Raw genomic sequence first — 18,201 nt, 5'->3', positions numbered from 1 at the left:
CTCTCCCTTCACACAAGCGCTGGTGAGATAAGAGCAGGTCACAGGTCAGGCTGATCTAGACTCTGACATTCTGCAATCACTGTCCCTGTCGCTCACTTGTCTACCCCGAACCTCCTCACAACCCTGTCTAGACACAGGGAACAGGACTGCTTTGCATTCATTCCCTCTGCATGCCCTCTGCAGGAATGTTTGTTCCCGGAAGCAAATGAGCTATTCCAAGGACCGCAGCTGAACAATGCCAGACCCAGACTGACGGAGAGGACATGGGGGTTACATGGGCTCCAGAGTCCAATGGCCTGGCCTTGAACCTGGCTAGTTCAGTTACTTTCTTGGTGTGTCTATGTCTCAGTTTCATCTGTAAGTGGGACAAAAATGGTACCCGTCCCACAGGGTGCTGTCAGATAAGACTCAAAGCACACAGGACTCAGAACAGAGCCAGACTCCTGAGAAACAGAAGAGTCCGCACTCACTGACTCTATGCTGGCCACTACTGTTACTCTGTGTCTGGCTTCTCTTCTGGAATGTAAGCTTTGGACAGACAGGAACACTGGCTTTTGTCTCCTGCATGCACAGATGCCCATCGTATTAAGTGGAAGCCTGAAAACAGGAATGTAAGCAGGACCCACAGAAGCTATGGCATTCTCCATGTTGCAGATGCTAAAGGGCAGACAGACACTGGAATCCAGAATCCATAAAGAGTAAGACTGGATTTTGTTAAAACACCCACAGTTAATATCCCTTGTCACTGTTTTTCCTGTTATTATTCTTAAGCACTTACAAATATATTTTATAATTATAAAATATTACTTTTCACAGAGAACTGGGGAAAGAAAGGCAAGCCATTTAAAAGCATACAGAGGTCATCCATAATCCTCTGAACTGGAAATAACCACTGATGATATTCCAGTGCATTTGGGTCATTTTTCTCAATTCTTAGCCTTTCACCCACAAAGCAAATCTCTGGTCAATGCTCAGTTTTACTGTGCTGTTAATACCAGCTAAACATTCTTTTACAACAGTAAGAGACGGTTCCTGACAAATTGCTGTTGGATGGCAACAAGAAGCCCCTCACTGATCGCACCAGTCTCCCCTGATGCTCAGCCTGGCCCTGGCTTCCAAATCCTTCTCTAGACAATGCTCTAAGAAGGGACTGCCAATCAATCACAGAGTGCGTGGGAGACTGTTTATCTGAAATTCCCGTTGTAAATCATCAATTTTAAACAGCTGCACAGTACACTCGCTCGTGCTGGTGTACGGTAATTTATTTAAAGAATCCCCCTTTCTCAGACAGTTTCCACTCCCCCATAACAAATGGCACATAGCTATGCATTCACAATCATGGGTAGGGTAAATTCGGAGGAAGGAATACACTCTGTCAGAAGGCATCAAACTATGTTTGATGTTTTCTCTTCCCCTCTCCTCAGGCAGTAGTAGTTAGTCAAAATTGCCTCCAGTTCAATTCAGCAAAGAAGGCTCTTCAAAACTTCTGCATTTTGATTAAAAGAAAGGGGGCTAACATTTTTCCGTTGACTAATCCCAGTTATCCTTTAACCATTTTACAACTGGGGTTTTGCCTTATTTCCTGATTTATAAAGCACTTTCCTTACTAAGGAAATTAATCTGTTATGCTGCAAAAAGAAAAAAAGAAAGGAAGGAAAAGGATGAGGGGGAAATTGTCTTTTAATTTATATGCTCTGCTTTTTTGGACATATCTGTATTTATTTATCTATTGTTGACATAAAAGCTTTCACAGACCCAGGCAGTCACACCTTTGCCTTTAGCAACTCTCATATTTACATGAGTGAAGGTTTTCTACGTGAAGATCGGATGGTTTTTGGTTTTCTCGAGATTTATTATACACAGACACAGACGCAGACACACACACACACACACACACACACACACACACACACACACACACACACTCTGAAGCTGTCTTCAGACACACCAGAAGAGGGTATCAGATCTCATTACAGATGGTTGTGAGCCACCATGTGGTTGCTGGGAATTGAACTCAGGACCTCTGGAAGAGCAGTCAGTGCTCTTAACCACTGAGCCATCTCTCCAGCCCCCAAGATCATGTGTTTTATGCCAACTTTACATCCTATGACTCTTTGCTCTTGACTCCATGCTCTTCTCTTTCCCTCACATCTGAAGGAACGTCATCTACCACACACGAAACCATGATGCGTACTTGCCGGTTCCAGGCTTTCCACTCTACCTCTCTGATCGGTTACAAACTCTGCAGTCGTCACATTCCCACACTGTCCGCTTCCTTCTTCTGTTGTGAAACACACCCATGTTGTTCTTTTCACTTATGCTTCCCTGCCTACTCTCACCTGCTTATAATTCAAAGTAAGTTCTCTAATTACTTTATCAAGAATTCCCAATATCACTTTTTAAAAGAACCTTCTTCTATGCTTGCACATAGATTATGTTTTTTTGACCTCTGAAGTATGATCCCATTCAGAGTTATGAATCTGGAGGGCTTGTGCAGGGCTGCAAGTGTAAATCCAGTGGCAGAGCACTCCTGACACATAGGAGGCCCTAGATTCGATAGCCAGCACCACAAAAGTAATAGACAATCACACTGATGTCAAGAATCAATGTGTGGGGTCGGGTGGGGCAGGGAGTGTCAAAAGAGCATAAGCGCCCAGGGGACTGGATAAAAAGCAATGCAAACCAAGAGAAGGCCCCTGCAGGGCACACTACTTCATACTCAGGGCTGGCCTTCAGCACTCACCGGTGCCCATCAGAGGGAAGAACAAAGGCAAGTGCTACCACAAACGTTCCTGTGACTTGAGCATGCTCAGGAGATGGGATAGAGTGCTCACAGTGACTAGATGACTGAGAAGCTTTGTGACACGTGTTGCAGAGCTGTACTTCAGGGACAGAGAACCTGATTCTGGGAAATAACCAAGACCTCAAGGAGAGAATAGAATGAAATCCTTTTTCAGTCTTAGGAATCTTAATAAGAATCGCCAGAAGATGGAGTAGGTTTGGTGGGGTGTTTGCTTGGTTGGCTGGTTTTTGTGCATAGTTAGATCTTTGTCACTGGGAATGATATAAAAACTAAAACGCCAGCCCAGGATGATGGTGACACAAGCCTTTTATTTCAGCACTTGGGAGGCAGAAATTGAGGCAGATGGATCTTGGTGAGTTCAAGACCAGTTTGGTCTATATGGTGAGTTCCAGGCCAACGAGGGCTGTGTAGTTAAAACTGACTCAAAAATAAAATAAAACAAAATATCCTACTATGTATGCTGGTACATGCCTGTAATCCCAGCACCAAGGAGATCACAATTTCAAGACCACTTTGGCTACATAGTGAGTTCGAGTGGCCTTAAGTCACTCCTCGAGGCCTTGTCTGAAAAAACCAAAAGCTGGGGCAGAAGCCAGCATGACCAACAGGCCTCCTAGGCGCAGCATCCTAGCTCCCATCCTTACTCCCACTAAATATATAAACAAACAAGTAAACAGAAGAGATGCCACGGCTTAGACAGCAGCAGCAGCATACTGTTCCTCTCAGTCCAACTTTGTAATCCTTTGAAATATGACATTAGCCCTAGACTTTAAGTTTTAGAAAGTCAGAGCATTATTCAAACAAAACCAGCAGAGAAGTAAACTGTAAGCATACCACAAAAGTCCTACTAGCCGAGGTGCTACATGGGTAATGAGACACAGTGAGAAGTGCTTGGACTCAGGAGACCCTGGCCTGGTGTGGCGATGAGCAGTGTTTCAACAAGCATTCACCAAGCCAGGCACCAGCCAATGGCCTAGGTACAGAGAATGTAACAGACAAAAAGATCAGCCCAGGGTCTCAGAGCTCCCAGCCTACCATGAATGCAAAGCCATCCATTACACACTAGTAAGTGTAAGGATGCCCCGTGCTGCCCAAAGCAGCATGGTCCAAGACAGACCATTAACTTCTTATCTCTGAATCTTGATTTCCTTATCTTCCTGGTTAAAGGATAGTGAGGATTTAAAGAAAGAATACATATAAAGTCCCTAATCACAGTGTTGGCCCACAGCAGCTGCCTCGAGTCTGTTATGTCCTCAAAAAGACAATTCTATTCTGTTCCTGCTGACCATGTACAGCCCACTCGCTTAAAGCACACACTGCTATTTGCAGAAGGCTGTCTTCAGGGAGTCAGCACAGCTTCAGTAACACATGACTCACAGCCAGGGCAAAGGTCAGGTGAGAGGCGATGGGAAAGCAATAGAGCAACATATTAAAACAGTAACCAGGCAGAGATGGGGTCACGGACTCCATCTGACAGGACAGAAAATGTTCTCCTTGTCTGCCCATGCTCAGTTGCTTCAGACAAGCAGGATATTCTCCCTCAATGCTGAGAGTGGATATTAACAAATGACCTGTGTTCAAAAGCACAGGAATGCGAAACATGACAAGTCTGAGATGTGGTCACACTAGCAGTCATGGCTGCACAGGGACAATACTTCTGCCTGTTCTCAAGGTGTGGTCCCCTGATGTGTCCGAGGCAGCAGGAGGAAACTGAGAGATGAAAGACTTCACAATTCTAGGTACTATTAGTTCTTTTTATGCCACTTTCACCAGCGTACGCACCATGAAGTGTGGAAACAATTCACAGGTGTGTGTGTATTGCTCGTGAGTCTGTTGAGTGTGTGTGATGTCTATGGCATTTGCAAGTGTGTACACTACCATGCGCACCTGTGTGCATACACAGAGGCCAGAGGAAGATCTCAGGTGTTCTGATATGTCGCTCTCCAGGTAGCTTCCCGGATGAACTCACAAAATGCAAAGCTAGGCTGGTGGCCTCAACCCCCAGTGACCCTCCTGTATCCACCTCCCAAAGTGCTGGTGCGATAGACACATGTGCAGGCCTTTCACAGGGATGCTAGAATCTGAACTCAGGGCTTCGTGCTTGTTCAGCAAGTACTCCTACCCAGCAATCAATCTCCCCAACTCTAGACCCTGATGGCCAATAGAATACGTGCTTACACGTTCTGTGTTTGCTACAGTTTTCTGGTGCAAAGGGGCCACAAGCCAGCCCAAAAATGGTTGTGGATCACTACACTAAATGATTGCGTCCCTGTGAAAACGAAGAGAAGAGCTGAGGACTTAATACAGAGGCAGTGGGCTCAGTGTGGGGTTTGGGAGAAGGACCACAGCGCCAAGTGCAGGCTTTGGGTGGAGGGCTGCCGGCTAAATCTAAATGGCAGCCAGACGAAGAACAGCATTTGGGAGGATGCGATCGAAATGGCACTCACATGCAGGAAAATAAATCTGAACGTCTCTGATCTCAACTGCAAAGCCCCATTCAAATATGCGGGAGCAATTTTCGTCTTAATTGCCCCTTGCTGATCTAGAGAATTACTGAAGACGTTGTGCCAGCAGAACTCAAGGTTAAAAGCACAAAACAGTTTCCTAACTGCTTTTTGACACAACAAAAAAAGTTCTTTATGTGTAATTTCAATTTTTATATGTTGGAATTTTAAACTAAAATAGCACAGAAACTTTTTTCTCAACAGAAAACACCGTTTAAAGAACATAAGCCTCTTTCTGAAAAGCAGCTTATCATCCAGAGACCAGCGGTACCTAAGGAGAGGACGGCGGCCTCAGCAGCCACGACTTCACCACTCTCAATACTTGGCGATGGATGCCAAGTGCACGGGGTGATGCTGGCTTCCAGGCAGGATTCGGAGCTCACATTCTCAGTGTTATCAACCTACAGCATGGTTTCCTCCTGGGGGTCCCTGGCTTCCATGCCAGGGGGATATAGTAAAGATGGCAGAGATTACATGGCTCTTGAGTTTGCTGAGTATTTGCAGTCCGATGGGCACCACACCCATGCCACGGGATCAACCATGGCAGCATCTAACCCAAATAGGAAGAGCTCAACATAGAGAGACAAGACACACAGCGAGGGTGCTAAAGCATGGGCCATATCTAGTGAGAACACGGGGATACACGCGGCTGTGGGGGTGAACGGCAGAGCAGAGAGCCTAGTGCAGCTTTCAAAGATTACACCCGCATGTATCTGCACAGTCTGCACAGTCAGTGTTTAGGTATCTATCCTACAAGAATATGCACACACAAAGGCATATTACACAAGGAGATCTACCCAGCACTGCTTATAAAAACCAACGTTTAAATTCATCTAAACTCTTAGAGATGACTCAGCAGGTAAGAACACTGTCTGCGCTTCTAGATGACCAAGGTTCAATTCCCAGCACCACACAGTGGTTCACAAACAACTGTAATACTAGTTCCAGGGGATCCAACACCCTCTTCTGACCTGCATGGGTACCAGGCACATATGTGGTACACAGATATACATCAAGGCAAAACACTCATAAACCTAAAGTAAAATTTAAAAAACTGTAAAATATTCTAAAGTCCACCAATACAAAAGTAACTAAATACATTATGGAATTTCTTAACCATGAAATACTATGCACCAGCCAAAAACAAGAGAGACAGGCACTAACAGGAAAACATTTTCTGTTTTGTAAACCCAAATTGGTGTGGGCTAAATCTTTGTATAGAATAAAACAGGGTATAGAAAACAGGCTAAAGGGATCGTCACAGAAATGGTTACAAGGTCAGTTGTAGGTCCTGGGGTTGTAGTCGGATCAAGGCAATGAAGAAACTTCCATTCATACTCTACTTACTGAAATTACATTCTATGATAGCATCAGCCGGTGTGGTACTTATGCAACTAAATACGTACACGAAAACACACAGTATGAACTTCTGTATGGTAGAGGTCAGCACAAGGCAGAGACAATGCAGGTACTAGGAAGCTGGGCTGTGCTCCAGCTGCTGTCACAAGGGCTGGGCACACAGGGCTGGGTGTTCCCTGACACTCTCCATCCACAGAAACGGAGAACTGAGTCACACTGCCTCCCAGGCCTGTTGTGATCACTCTGCCCTCCAGCACCCTGGATTTCGTGTTTTCTCTCTACATCCCCCATTCTCATCTCCTGTGTGGGAGCATGTGCATGAGTGGGTGTGTCTAAGTGTGTCTGTGTGCAGGCACACATGCCAAGGTGCACGTGCAGAGATCAAAACACAACCTCAAGTGCTATCTTCACCCTCCACCTTGTGGTCTAATCTCTGCTGTGCACATCAGGATACCTGGCCCAGGAACTTCAAGGGATTCTCCTGTTTCTGCCTCCCAAAGGTTTGGGAGTTCCCGAAAGTGTCCACACTTCAGCCTCTGAGCCATCTCATCAGCCCAGCTTTTCACTGTGGGCTAACTGCACGCCTACCATGAGCACCAGCCCAAACACTACCGCTCTTGTAAGGTCCTCAACAAAACAAAGCATTTGCCCCGTCTTCCCCTGTACTCCCACAGCATTCTACTTATGTCTCTATCTGTGTACTTCCTTCTACCTCACATTAATAGTCAGTCTCCCTAGTAACCTACAAACTTGAGTACAAAGATCCAACCATCCAACTCTTAATTGCCTCAGGGCTTTGGGCCTATTAAAATTCATTAAACCATTTATCTGGGAAGGGAGACAGGCAGGGAAGAAAACATAGATTTAGAACTCTAAAATCTATACAAATCTTTAATCCTTTTTAATTGGGATTCAAGATTGAAAGATCCCATATCCCACACCATGGCGTCTCACAGTAAAACACGCTATCAGGAGCATCTTCTGCTGGGTGCAGGTGCAGAGACGCAATCTATTGTTCTCACTTAATTCCCCAACAACCCTGTAGCCTTACACAGAAGAGACACTCAAGGCTGGGAGAGATGTGATCACTTAAGGTCACGCAGTGGTCCCACACAAATCTGTCTGACCCCTAAATCTGGGACATTTTCTCTGCAATAAAGCTTCTACCTGGCAGCCACGGTGGTAGCAGGAGCACTGAAAGAACAAGGTAGGAAGTGTTCAAGTAGGGCCTGCTCACAAGGCTGGCCGGCCCAGGGCTGGTAGTCAGAGCTGGCTTCTGAGCCGACCCCTGAGTACGAAGTGTGCTCGGCCAGCCAACAGCACCCAACTGCCGCTGGTTTCCTGGAAGTCTGGAAATGCAGCTGTCAGGGAATGCAGACCTGACCTGTCCTTCTCAAACCAGCCTCACAGGACTCAAACATACTGGTGCAGCCTACTGCTGGGAGACCAGTGCTATCTGCTCTCTCCCAGTGGAGGGAAGCAGGAAGCCTGGACACAGACTCCAATCAACAGACTCTGGACATGCATTTCTCCTGGCCAACACGTATCTTTGTGGACTCCTACCATAGAAAGCATAGCCCTGGGTTGGGGATTTAGCTCAGTGGTAGAGCAATTGCCTAGCAAGCACAAGGCCCTGGGTCTTGTGTGTCCTTCCAGTGACATCCCAAACATGTGGGCAACACTGGAATTCCTGACCAAGGCACAGAAAGCCAACAAATGAAATAACAAATCCAACGATTAGAACACAGGCTGCCATGGAGGAGAGGGGCCAGCAAAGAGGCTCCTTACTTCTCTGGATTGTCTGGAAACTTGATCCGCAGCTCCTGGTTTTTGTACGATCGCTTTTCGAATGTGAGGATCATCTTCTTCACTGAGCTTTCATCCAGCGGTTCCTCCTGCAACAAGGTTAACAGTTTCATCGGGCTGAGCTCACATTCACGGTCACTCTCACCATGGCTCTTTCGACCACCCGCTCTGCCGCAGACCTCCGTGGGTTCGTGACACACAGCACACACTTTTCCTCCCCAACTAGAATGACAGTGAGGAGCATCATCCTGGGTGTCACGTCTAATGCCCTGCCTCTGCCCAGCGAGCTCTGCCTCAGGCAGTAGAGACTCAGCTGGCAAAGGTTTCTCAGGCACTCTGTGGGTACAGAGTAAGCAAGGATGCTGTACACTCTTAGGCAATGCTTTTCTCTCTTCCTTCTCCGTTGATGTGGAGGTAAGAAAGGGTCAGAAACCAGGAAGAATTTGCTTAAGATCAAACCCAAGTCAGTGCCAGGGTCCCTAGTCTCTTCCTCACAGCAGAGGTCACAAGCCAGTGTGCAGGCTGAAGCTGCTCTACCATCTGTCTCTACACAGCCCAGAAGTGACAAATGGCAGTTGGGGAGATACACACACTGTGTCACATTCTCACACAGTTCTATGTCTGGTTCTCATGAACTACTGGGAGAGAAGTGAGACAAGTACTTTGAAATGCTAGTGTAGCATCAAGGATTAGTTCATCTTGAACCAGATGTGGTGTTAAGGCAAGAAGATCATGGGTTTGAAGGTAGCTTGGCCACATGGACAGGGTATGACGAGGAAGGGTGGGAGGGAGGAAGACATGAAGGGAGGGAGGGAGGAAGGGAGGGAGGGAAAGGAAGGTAGACAGGCTGGTTGACAGTTGGAGATGATATCACATCCTATAATCTCGAGGTATTGCCACAAGTCTGAGGCCAGTCTGCTCTACACAGTAAATTCTAAGTCAGCCATAGCTACCCAGGGAGACCTTATCTCAAAAAAATGAGTAAATATTAAGTATAAATAAACTAAAGCATTGTCTGGTGGTGGTGGTGCATACTTTTAATTCTACCACTCTGGAGGCAGAAGCAGGTAGATTTCTGTAAGTTCATGGCCAGCCTGGTCCGTATGGAGGAACCCTGCCCTGGGATGGGGAGAGCAGGCATTTTTGGTAACCCTGTTCAGGGGAAGCATCAGAAAACTAACACTACAAAATGGAGTTGTCTTACTTCACACACTTCAGAGATACCTAGAAAAGTAATTGAACTGAATATTATACATTGAGAGGCTGAAGAAAAAGGGCTCAGGGGTTAAGAGTTCCTGTTCATCAGACATCCTGAGTTCATTCCCAGCACCCACACCCGTGGCTCACAACTACCTGTAATTTTAGCTTCAGGGGATCTGATACCCTCTACTGGCCTCCAGCAACATCTGCACAACACACACACACACACACACACACACACACACACCACACACACACACACACACACACACACAAATCAATCTTTTTAACTTTGGAATAACCTACGTAGAGGCTTCAGAATGCTGTATCTTCCGCTCCCTTGCCACTTTACAGTCATGCACAGCTATGCACCCTGCCTCTAACGCTTTCCCACCTCCCTGCTCCTCCGCCGTGAAGTAATGGCCATAACTTACACCTAAAAGCAATAAAGAAACTGCTTTTAGGAGAACTTGAAATAGATCCTTTTGAAAAGCACTGAATCATCCTATAATTCTGTAAGGACTCAGAAATGCTAGCTAGTATTTTATTACGAAATCTCAATGTTCTTCCTATATTGGGTTTTAAGTGGGAGAAGCCTATACATTCATTTTGAACATGATGCATTTCTTACATTCTAGCGACTCCAGGATCTGGAGGCACTCTGCTGGGCTCTCACTCCTCCCTAATTCTACAGGTCAACAGGGCTTTCCCCAAGACGGTGAAAACCAGAATCAATGTCTGCCTTGGTTGGAACTCGGAGCTTAGATTCCCACCGTACTCACCACAGAGCAACAAAACTTAATAAATTCCTTAAAGCGGGCTGGGGATTTGGCTCAGTGGCAGAGCGCTTGCCTAGGAAGCGCAAGGCCCTGGGTTCGGTCCCCAGCTCCGGAAAAAAAAAAAAAAGAACCCAAAAAAAAAAAAAATTCCTTAAAGCCTTAGCAAGTCTAGCTCAAGCCTCCTCATTAAACTTGGCCTCCCAAATCCTTCACCTGGCCTGCAAAAGCAAAGTCTGGAAGGACCCAGCCCCCACCAACTGCTGCAACTTCAAGTCAGGGCAGACACTGGCTGGAGCGATGGCTCTGCACTGAACGCTCACTGGCTCCTATTCCAGAGGAGCCACGTTTGAGTCCCAGCTTCCACAGGACAGCTCACAACTGTCTGCAACTCTAGTTCCGGGACCCAATGCCCTTTTCTGATCTCTGGGAGCACCACACATGTACTTGTACTGTGGGCAAAACAACTGCACAAATAAAATAATAAAAAGTTTATAACTGGGGAAAAAAAAACCTTAGGGCTGACAGGACCCACTGCAGAGACCCACACATCCTCAGTCACTACTGATTCTTTAGAACCTGCCTCACAGGGAGGGAGGGAGGGAGGGAGGGGAAAGAAAATGTTGGCTGGATCTTTCAAGGTCACACAGATGACCTGAACAAACTGTGTATGTCCATGAGGTAGTTTGGTGAACCCCAGTAATGAATAACACTGCTGTTCTTAATAGCAGGAGACACAGCGCACCCAGCATACCAAGAGGGTTCCTCGCTTTCCAGCCTCCCTCACAGCCACTACTTTTCCTTCCCTAACATCCTTGACCACTTTGGGGGAGCTATGTTCATGTGAGTGCAGTTCTAGTAGAATTTCTAGCGTCTCCGCCTCTCCGGGGTTTGGTCTTCCCTCCTAGTTCCTGCAACACCAGGGAACCGAGTTATCAGTCTTAGTCATCGGCCTCAGCAGTATCTCCAATAGCTCAACGTCGGAAAGCAGCGGGAGATTTTGGAAAGATGGATGCCCGTGATGTAGCACAAAAAGGACAGTAATATTTCACAAGCCCACGTGACCACAGGGGCGAGCACCACTTGTTTTCCATCAAGTGGGACTTTGGTACCAGGGAGAAAATAAGTCCTGGACTTGTGGCCTTCTGTGTGTCATTTTTACAAAATGATCTCTTTGTCCCTGCCCCTTAACAGAAAGGCCTTTCTCCCATTACATTTCTGTCTCCTGGGGCTAGAAACTACTTACCCATGACAGCCACCTTCCTAGTCCCCCAAAATCATCCACACGAGAGTTCTGCCTTCCCATTAACTGCTGCTACAGGGTGAACAGACGGAGTAGAAGCCAGAGGGAGGGGAGGGAGTATCAGCTATACACAGTGTAAGCCCTGTGGGCCTGCTGCCCCGACAGACAATTCAGAACTCCTGGCTCTCTCCACTGACTCCCCCAAAACGTCACTATGTTTTAGGGACAGATGGCACTGGTCCAGACCCCAGGCAAGAGGGGCTAGTGTTGGAACATGGAAAGACCTGTTTAGAATACGAACCAAGTTGTTTCTTCTTCTCGGATTCATGCTCCTGCCTCATTTTTAAAAGCCGAACTTAGCATCATGTCTTTGAGGGAACTGGAAAAGAGCTGGCTCGTAAGAATCCATTTCCATAATTCATATTGAACAAAATGCCAGAGTGAGACAGCATATAAGTTAACACTTAAGGATTTAAAAAGACACAGGTAAGGTCATTTTGTTTTAATCACTGATATTTTGCCTCTGTGCCTCTCTGCTCCATTCATTTACTCACTCAATAAATATTTATCAGGACCTACGAAGAGCTAGGTGTTGATCCACAGGCCAGAAACATAGCTGTGAACAAAACAGAGCCAGACCGCATTCATGGGAGGCTGAGGGGAGAAAAGCAAATGGAAGATAAATACGTTTCTACTTTGATTCATACTGTGAAGACAATATACTGAATCAAGTGAGAAGTTGAAAATGGCCTCAGGGACACCTCAGAGATGGGACAGACATCTTGGAGAAGAAAACACCTGGATGAAACCTGAATGGGAAGAACTGAGGTAAGAGGCAGAAAGGGAAATTATTCAGAAAGATGCACTGTTGTGCAAGGGCCCCAAGTGCAGGCACAGGGCAAGACTGAGGACAACAGCACAAAGGCACTGTCTTCCTTCAACCGGTATGAGCTTGACTGTTGGTTTTGTTTTTCTGAGAAAGGTCTTGCTATATTGCTGGGGCTGGTTTTGAACTCTTGGGCTGACCTCAGCTTCTGCAGGCTAAGACCACAGGCATAAGCTGCCATGCTTCGGCAAGACCCAATACCTAATCTAGCAGGACTCTGCACTTCTTTCTTAGAAGCCTTATTTTATTGAGGTTTGGTCTGCAATGCTAAGTACAGGACCTGAGACCTGGTTGCATTGGAGACTAAAGACTCTGAACAAATGTAGACCCAGGTGACTATGTGTCCTTGCCCCCAAATTATTTCAGGTTGGTAAATAAAGATGCCTACAGCCCATAGCTGGGCAAAATGGAGATAGACGGTGCTTGGTATTCTCAGCCAAGGGCCAGAGAAAACTTCGAGGGAGAGAGAAGAACGCAAAGAGAGGAGAAAGACTGACCTGAGGGCTGGCCAACTGGAGTTAAGAGCAGCCCAGATAAACATAATAAGTAATAACTTGGGGTTATCAATAGGAAAGTAGATTCTAAGAGCATAGAGGGTAGATATCTGCCCAGTTCTTGAGCTATTTAAGGTGTACTGTAAATAATAAAATTGTTTTTATCTTTTATCCAGGAACTGAATGATCAAAGGTGGGGTAGAAACCCTACGTTGGGATTAAAATTTTCTACAACAATGTGTGATTGACAGGATTTGACAAATTTTTTTGGACTAGAGACTATATTTTAAAAAATGATGGTTACTGGGTGGTGGTGGTACATGCCTTTAATCCTAGCACTCTGGAGGCAGAGGCAGGCAGATCTGAGTTAGAGGCCAGCTTGTTCTAGAACAAGTTCCAGGACAGAGACAAGGCTACATGGAGAAACTGCTTCAAACATCCCTCTCCTCAAAGACAGATAAGAGAGGGGAAGGGGAGAGGGGAGGGGAGGGGAAGGGAGGGGAGGGGAGGGGAGGGGAGGAGGGGAGGAGGAGGAGGGGAAGGGAGGGGGAGAAGGAAGGAAGATGGGTCTTTTACAATCCTCAGAATGTCTGGTCAGAAAGCTCTCTACCTTTCTCCTGTCAACATCAGCCAACCCTCCTGTGCCATCTGTGCTGCTGTGATGTTCCTTATCTATGCAAATCTTTTTCCAGATTCAACTATCCCACTGAACCTTTGCCTCAAAGCTCTGAGGCAGGATTTCTTAGCCCCATTTTACAGAGGAGACTGGGAGACTCGGGTAGCACTCTGTCCTCAGAGTGCCTCAGGGCTACTCTGTGGGCTCCTGCCCAGCTCTGGCTCACTACCTCCTCCTCCTCTTCCTCGCCGTCCCTGTCAATAATCTGCAGCAGCCTTTTCTTGTCATCATCTGCGTCTTCAGCTGCTGTGGCCTCGTCTTCACGATAGCGACCTCGTTCTCGAGGACCAGTTTGTTTTCGACGAGTCTTCAGTTCTTCTTCCTCATCATCCCGGGGTCGTTTTGTGCCCCTGTTGGGCTGAGAAAAAAGGAAAGAAATGCAAGATGTTAAAGCTGGCAAGAGACAGGCATAGACATCAAGCATTCTATAAGCATCCAAGGGTCCCCTGATAGCAAAGTGGTTGGGCTTACCATCTTCCCCACACAGCCATGGGGCTAGCTCTATGACTTTCGGACCCTTAATGCTTTTTGCAAATACACCAGAACCAATGGCCTTTTTTAAAAAATGAGGCTGTACCACTTCACAAGATTCCTAATGAATACAGGGGGAAAGCCACCTTGACATGGGGATGTGGAGTTACATGCATTTTCCTTTTGAGATACAATCCCCAACCTCCAATCCTCAGCACAAATCTTAGATCCATGTCTTTTTCGCAGTCCCTCAGTTCACGTAGAGAATGGTACATAGACATCTTCCAAGTCTACTGAACCTCAGGTTCTACTACACAGGAGAACAGATGGCCAGAGGCCAGGCAAAGTTGGCCACTCCTCAAGAGAACATACAGTAATGGCTAAGAGAGAAAGGAGAGGGAGAAAGTCTCTGTGTTATTAATCAGGAAACAGGAATGAAACCATGGGCTATCATCTGTTAGGACAGCTAAGGGGATGTGAAGAAGAGGAAAGCCAGTGAGTGGGCTGATGGCAGACATGTGAGTTCACACGGCCAGTATGGAAGACAGTGTGGAGGCTCCTCAGAAAACAGAATGACCGCCTCATGCCCCAGCAGTCTCCAGAGGAAGTGAGGCCAGTGTGCCAGAGAGGTCCCTGCACTGCCACACCCAGTGTGGTACTGTTCACAAGAGCTATGAGGCAGAAGCAAGGTGCCCATCAGTAGATGAAAGAGAGGCTCGCCAGGAGAAGAAAGGCTGCCACTAGCAATATGACTCTGTGTGCACATACCACAACTGGTCATGCCAGAAGATATTTATGCTGAGTCAGAGGCCACATGACCTCACTTCTAGAAAAGAGCTCAACAGTAGGACTAGAAGGGTAGTTAGGAACGGCTGGAAGAACTAACTTCAGTCTGGTGTGCAGAATGATGCATACAATGTATACCAACGCCCCATATCCTTCTAAATTGGGAAACATTTAAAATTTTTTATACAAGAAGTACTCAGTGATGGATCTGTTAATTTTCCAGGTTTAATCATTCTATATTGTAAATACATGTCATAAACATTGTGCCCTATAAACACAGAGTTGTCAGTTTAAACAAAACCCTGCTGCAGACACAGCTCGGTGCTGAAGCTCTGGGTTCATGTTGCAGCACACAGACAACAACGGCTGGGCATCGCTGCACAAGCACCTGTAACCCCAGCAGAGACAGGGCTCGCTGTGACGCCTGCCTGCCTGCCTGCCTGCAAGCCACATGCCAGGTCCAGTAAGAGACTCTGACTTGGAACTAAGAAGAGTGGCAGAACAGAGCCCTCCCCTGCCCTGTGTGCACACACACACACCCCTGAATACAACACACACACGAGTATACCCGATGTGTCATTGGTTTTTAATTATGTGTTTGAACGTATGTTTGTGCACACAAGTGCAAGTGCCCACTGAGTTGGAAAACAGTCTGAGTCGTTGAGACTGGAACTGAAGGCGGTTGTGAGGTACCTGATGCACTGGGGACTTAGCAAGCAGTACATGCTCATAACTGCTAAGCCTCCTTCCTCTCCAGCCCCCAAACACTTTTAAATATAAAAGTTTTCCAGAAGTACTATGAAAGGAAGGTGGCAAGACTTCAGCCTCTTGGAACTGCTACTTCCGGGTTCCTAGGGGACCCCTGGGGCCTCACTGTTCCTTTGCCTACACAAGGCCCAGAAAGAAGTCGTCTTACTGCTGTTTTCTACAAAACGAGAATATAGCCGGCACCGGAGAAATGGGCTTCAAAGCTGAGGAGAGGCAGCATGGTGAACACCACATGGCCCTATCTCACCTCTCAGCTCAGCCTGCCACTGGAACAACTTTGGGCAGATGGTCTGCCTCCATAAGCCTTGGCTTCCTAACCGAAAAACAAGGATTACAACCCTTTTCCCTGAGAACTTTAAAAAGCTGCTTTTAAAGGGAAAGCACTCTAAACTACATACAATAGTACCAAACAAAGAAAATTACCACACTCTGGGGCAATCCCCATGATTCTGTCTTCCCCAGCCCTTGAGCGGAGCTCCTCCTTGAACTTTTCCTTCTCTGATGACAAGTGCACACACTGCTACTGTGATAGTACAATGAGGGCTGTGACTACCAAACAGAAGAAAATGCCGAGCTCAGACACCCTGCTAAGGTGTCTGGTAATAACAGACAAACTCCCGTCATGCACATCACACATCTTGCCTTGTGACTGCTATGGAATTGCACCACGCCAGGGGTGCAAAATCATTCTCTGTCCACGTGACTCCTGATGGGCCTACACACCAGGTGCTTCAGTGAGGCTGAGATGATGGTGCTTAGAAAAGTCCAATTAGACAATTCCGTTGTAGGGTACCACCTGCTATTTTTCACTCTCTTCTGAGTCTCTCTAGGACACACCCAATTTCCTTAAGAATAAAAACCTAGTATCATTACTGTTCCGCCCTTAAAGGTATGGGGCGGGAAGGCGGCAGGTTGTGGGAGCGCAGGCCAGTAGCTAGAGAACTCAAGAAAAAGAGGAGGAGGATGTTCTTCTCATGTGGGAAGGGAAAGGGAGATAGCTTCATCCTTGAGGAGCTAGGCTTCAGACAGAACTCTGTGGCTCCCCAGCAGGTAAGGAACGTCCTGAAACAAGCCATGCTGCATGGTAACTGCTGAGTGCCAGCTGCAGCAGCCAAGTCGGAGCAGAGCTCCAGAGCCCTCCACACAAAGGAGGCTGCAGGGGGGAGAGAAAAGGTGGCAGGGCCACAGTTAATAGGAGGAAGCTAAGTGCTGCCACCATCAAGGGCAGACTAGAAACAGCGGTGGTCTTGCCCCTCCCTCGGAGCCCACTTCTTTAAAGGTCACGGAGGAGGAGCTCCGTCCTCCCCTCTAACAGCCCACTGAAATGGCTCTTTCCTTGGGCAAGACTTTAATCCACCACATCCCTGGGGACCAGAAGCAGTTAAGAGTTCCATTGTATAAGCAGGGAGCAGGATGCCTGGGGTGCCAGCGATCTCTCAATAAACACTTGCAGAGACAAGCTGATCCCTCCTGAAGTGGCACACTGGGGACTGTGCCTATCCACCGTGATTACGCAACTCTTGGTGACACAGCTCTGAGGGACTTAAATGTACCCACAGACATAAGCCACGTAAGATCTTGGTTAAATTAAAGTGGTATTTGTTAAGTCATTAACAGCAAAGACGACAATAAACTTGGTAAGAGACTTCTAAGGCCTGAAACCCTGTAATCAGGTGGCCCAGTAGCCGTCCCAGGTTTCCAGTTGGGGGCTGCCTAAACTGGGTCATGGGGAGAGGTAGGGCCAAGTGTGAATCAGCTTCTAGAAATTTTCTGACTGGTCTATTTCAACATCACACACACAGCATCGGCTCCTCTTGGGATTGGCATGGCGCCAGAAGAGTCCTTTACCAGGACAGCCATGGCACCTCTCTCTCATGTGGGTGGGGGAGCTGGGCAATGGAGGCCCTGAGATTTTTTTTTTTTTAACAGCATTTTTACTCAAAGCAAGAATTTTGCTCTTCACTCTTCTCTAGGCCTTCAATTGTCTCTTTTCAAGAGCCAACACTCTTACTAGAGGTTACATACACTCAGTCCTGAGCCTCTGGTGCTCTGAGTTATGAGCTAGGCTGGCTCTTTCCAAGCACTAAGTGCCAACTGTGTCTGAGGCACTGTGCTGGGACAGGGAGATGAGTGCACTAAAGACACTGCCTTGCTATCATTTCAGTCCAGGATGGTGGACAATCAAATACAGTGTAAGCCACTGGCATATGTGTTATTAACAGCCACACTTTTTAAAGTAACAGGAAATAGGTAAACGACTTTAGTAGATATTTTATTTAGTACAACAAAGCTAAAATAGCAATTTAATATGTAGTCAATATTTTTAAATGCTAGCTTACTTTTCCTTCTAATCAATCCTAAGCTCTCGCCATATAGTTCCCATTTACACTCACATTCAGCACAATGCAGACCAGCCAACACAGACCAGC

At 46.8% G+C, this 18,201-nt stretch overlaps 1 protein-coding gene across 1 annotated transcript in view; it reads right to left on the bottom strand.

Annotated features, from left to right (window-relative positions):
- The window catches only part of Ctnnbl1 (catenin, beta like 1), a 161,034-nt gene that overhangs the window by 109,256 nt on the left and 33,577 nt on the right, over nt 1-18,201 (bottom strand). The window contains exons 2-3 of the mRNA NM_001024870.1: nt 13,917-14,105; nt 8,455-8,561 (exon numbers count right to left, since the gene is read on the bottom strand). Coding sequence (NP_001020041.1) covers nt 8,455-8,561; nt 13,917-14,105 — 296 coding nt within the window. The remainder of the gene's footprint in view (nt 1-8,454; nt 8,562-13,916; nt 14,106-18,201) is intronic.

Source organism: Rattus norvegicus, chromosome 3 (genome assembly GCF_036323735.1).
Source record: "Rattus norvegicus strain BN/NHsdMcwi chromosome 3, GRCr8, whole genome shotgun sequence".
Lineage (NCBI taxonomy): Eukaryota > Metazoa > Chordata > Mammalia > Rodentia > Muridae > Rattus > Rattus norvegicus.
This window is presented reverse-complemented; position numbering and strand designations above follow the sequence as displayed.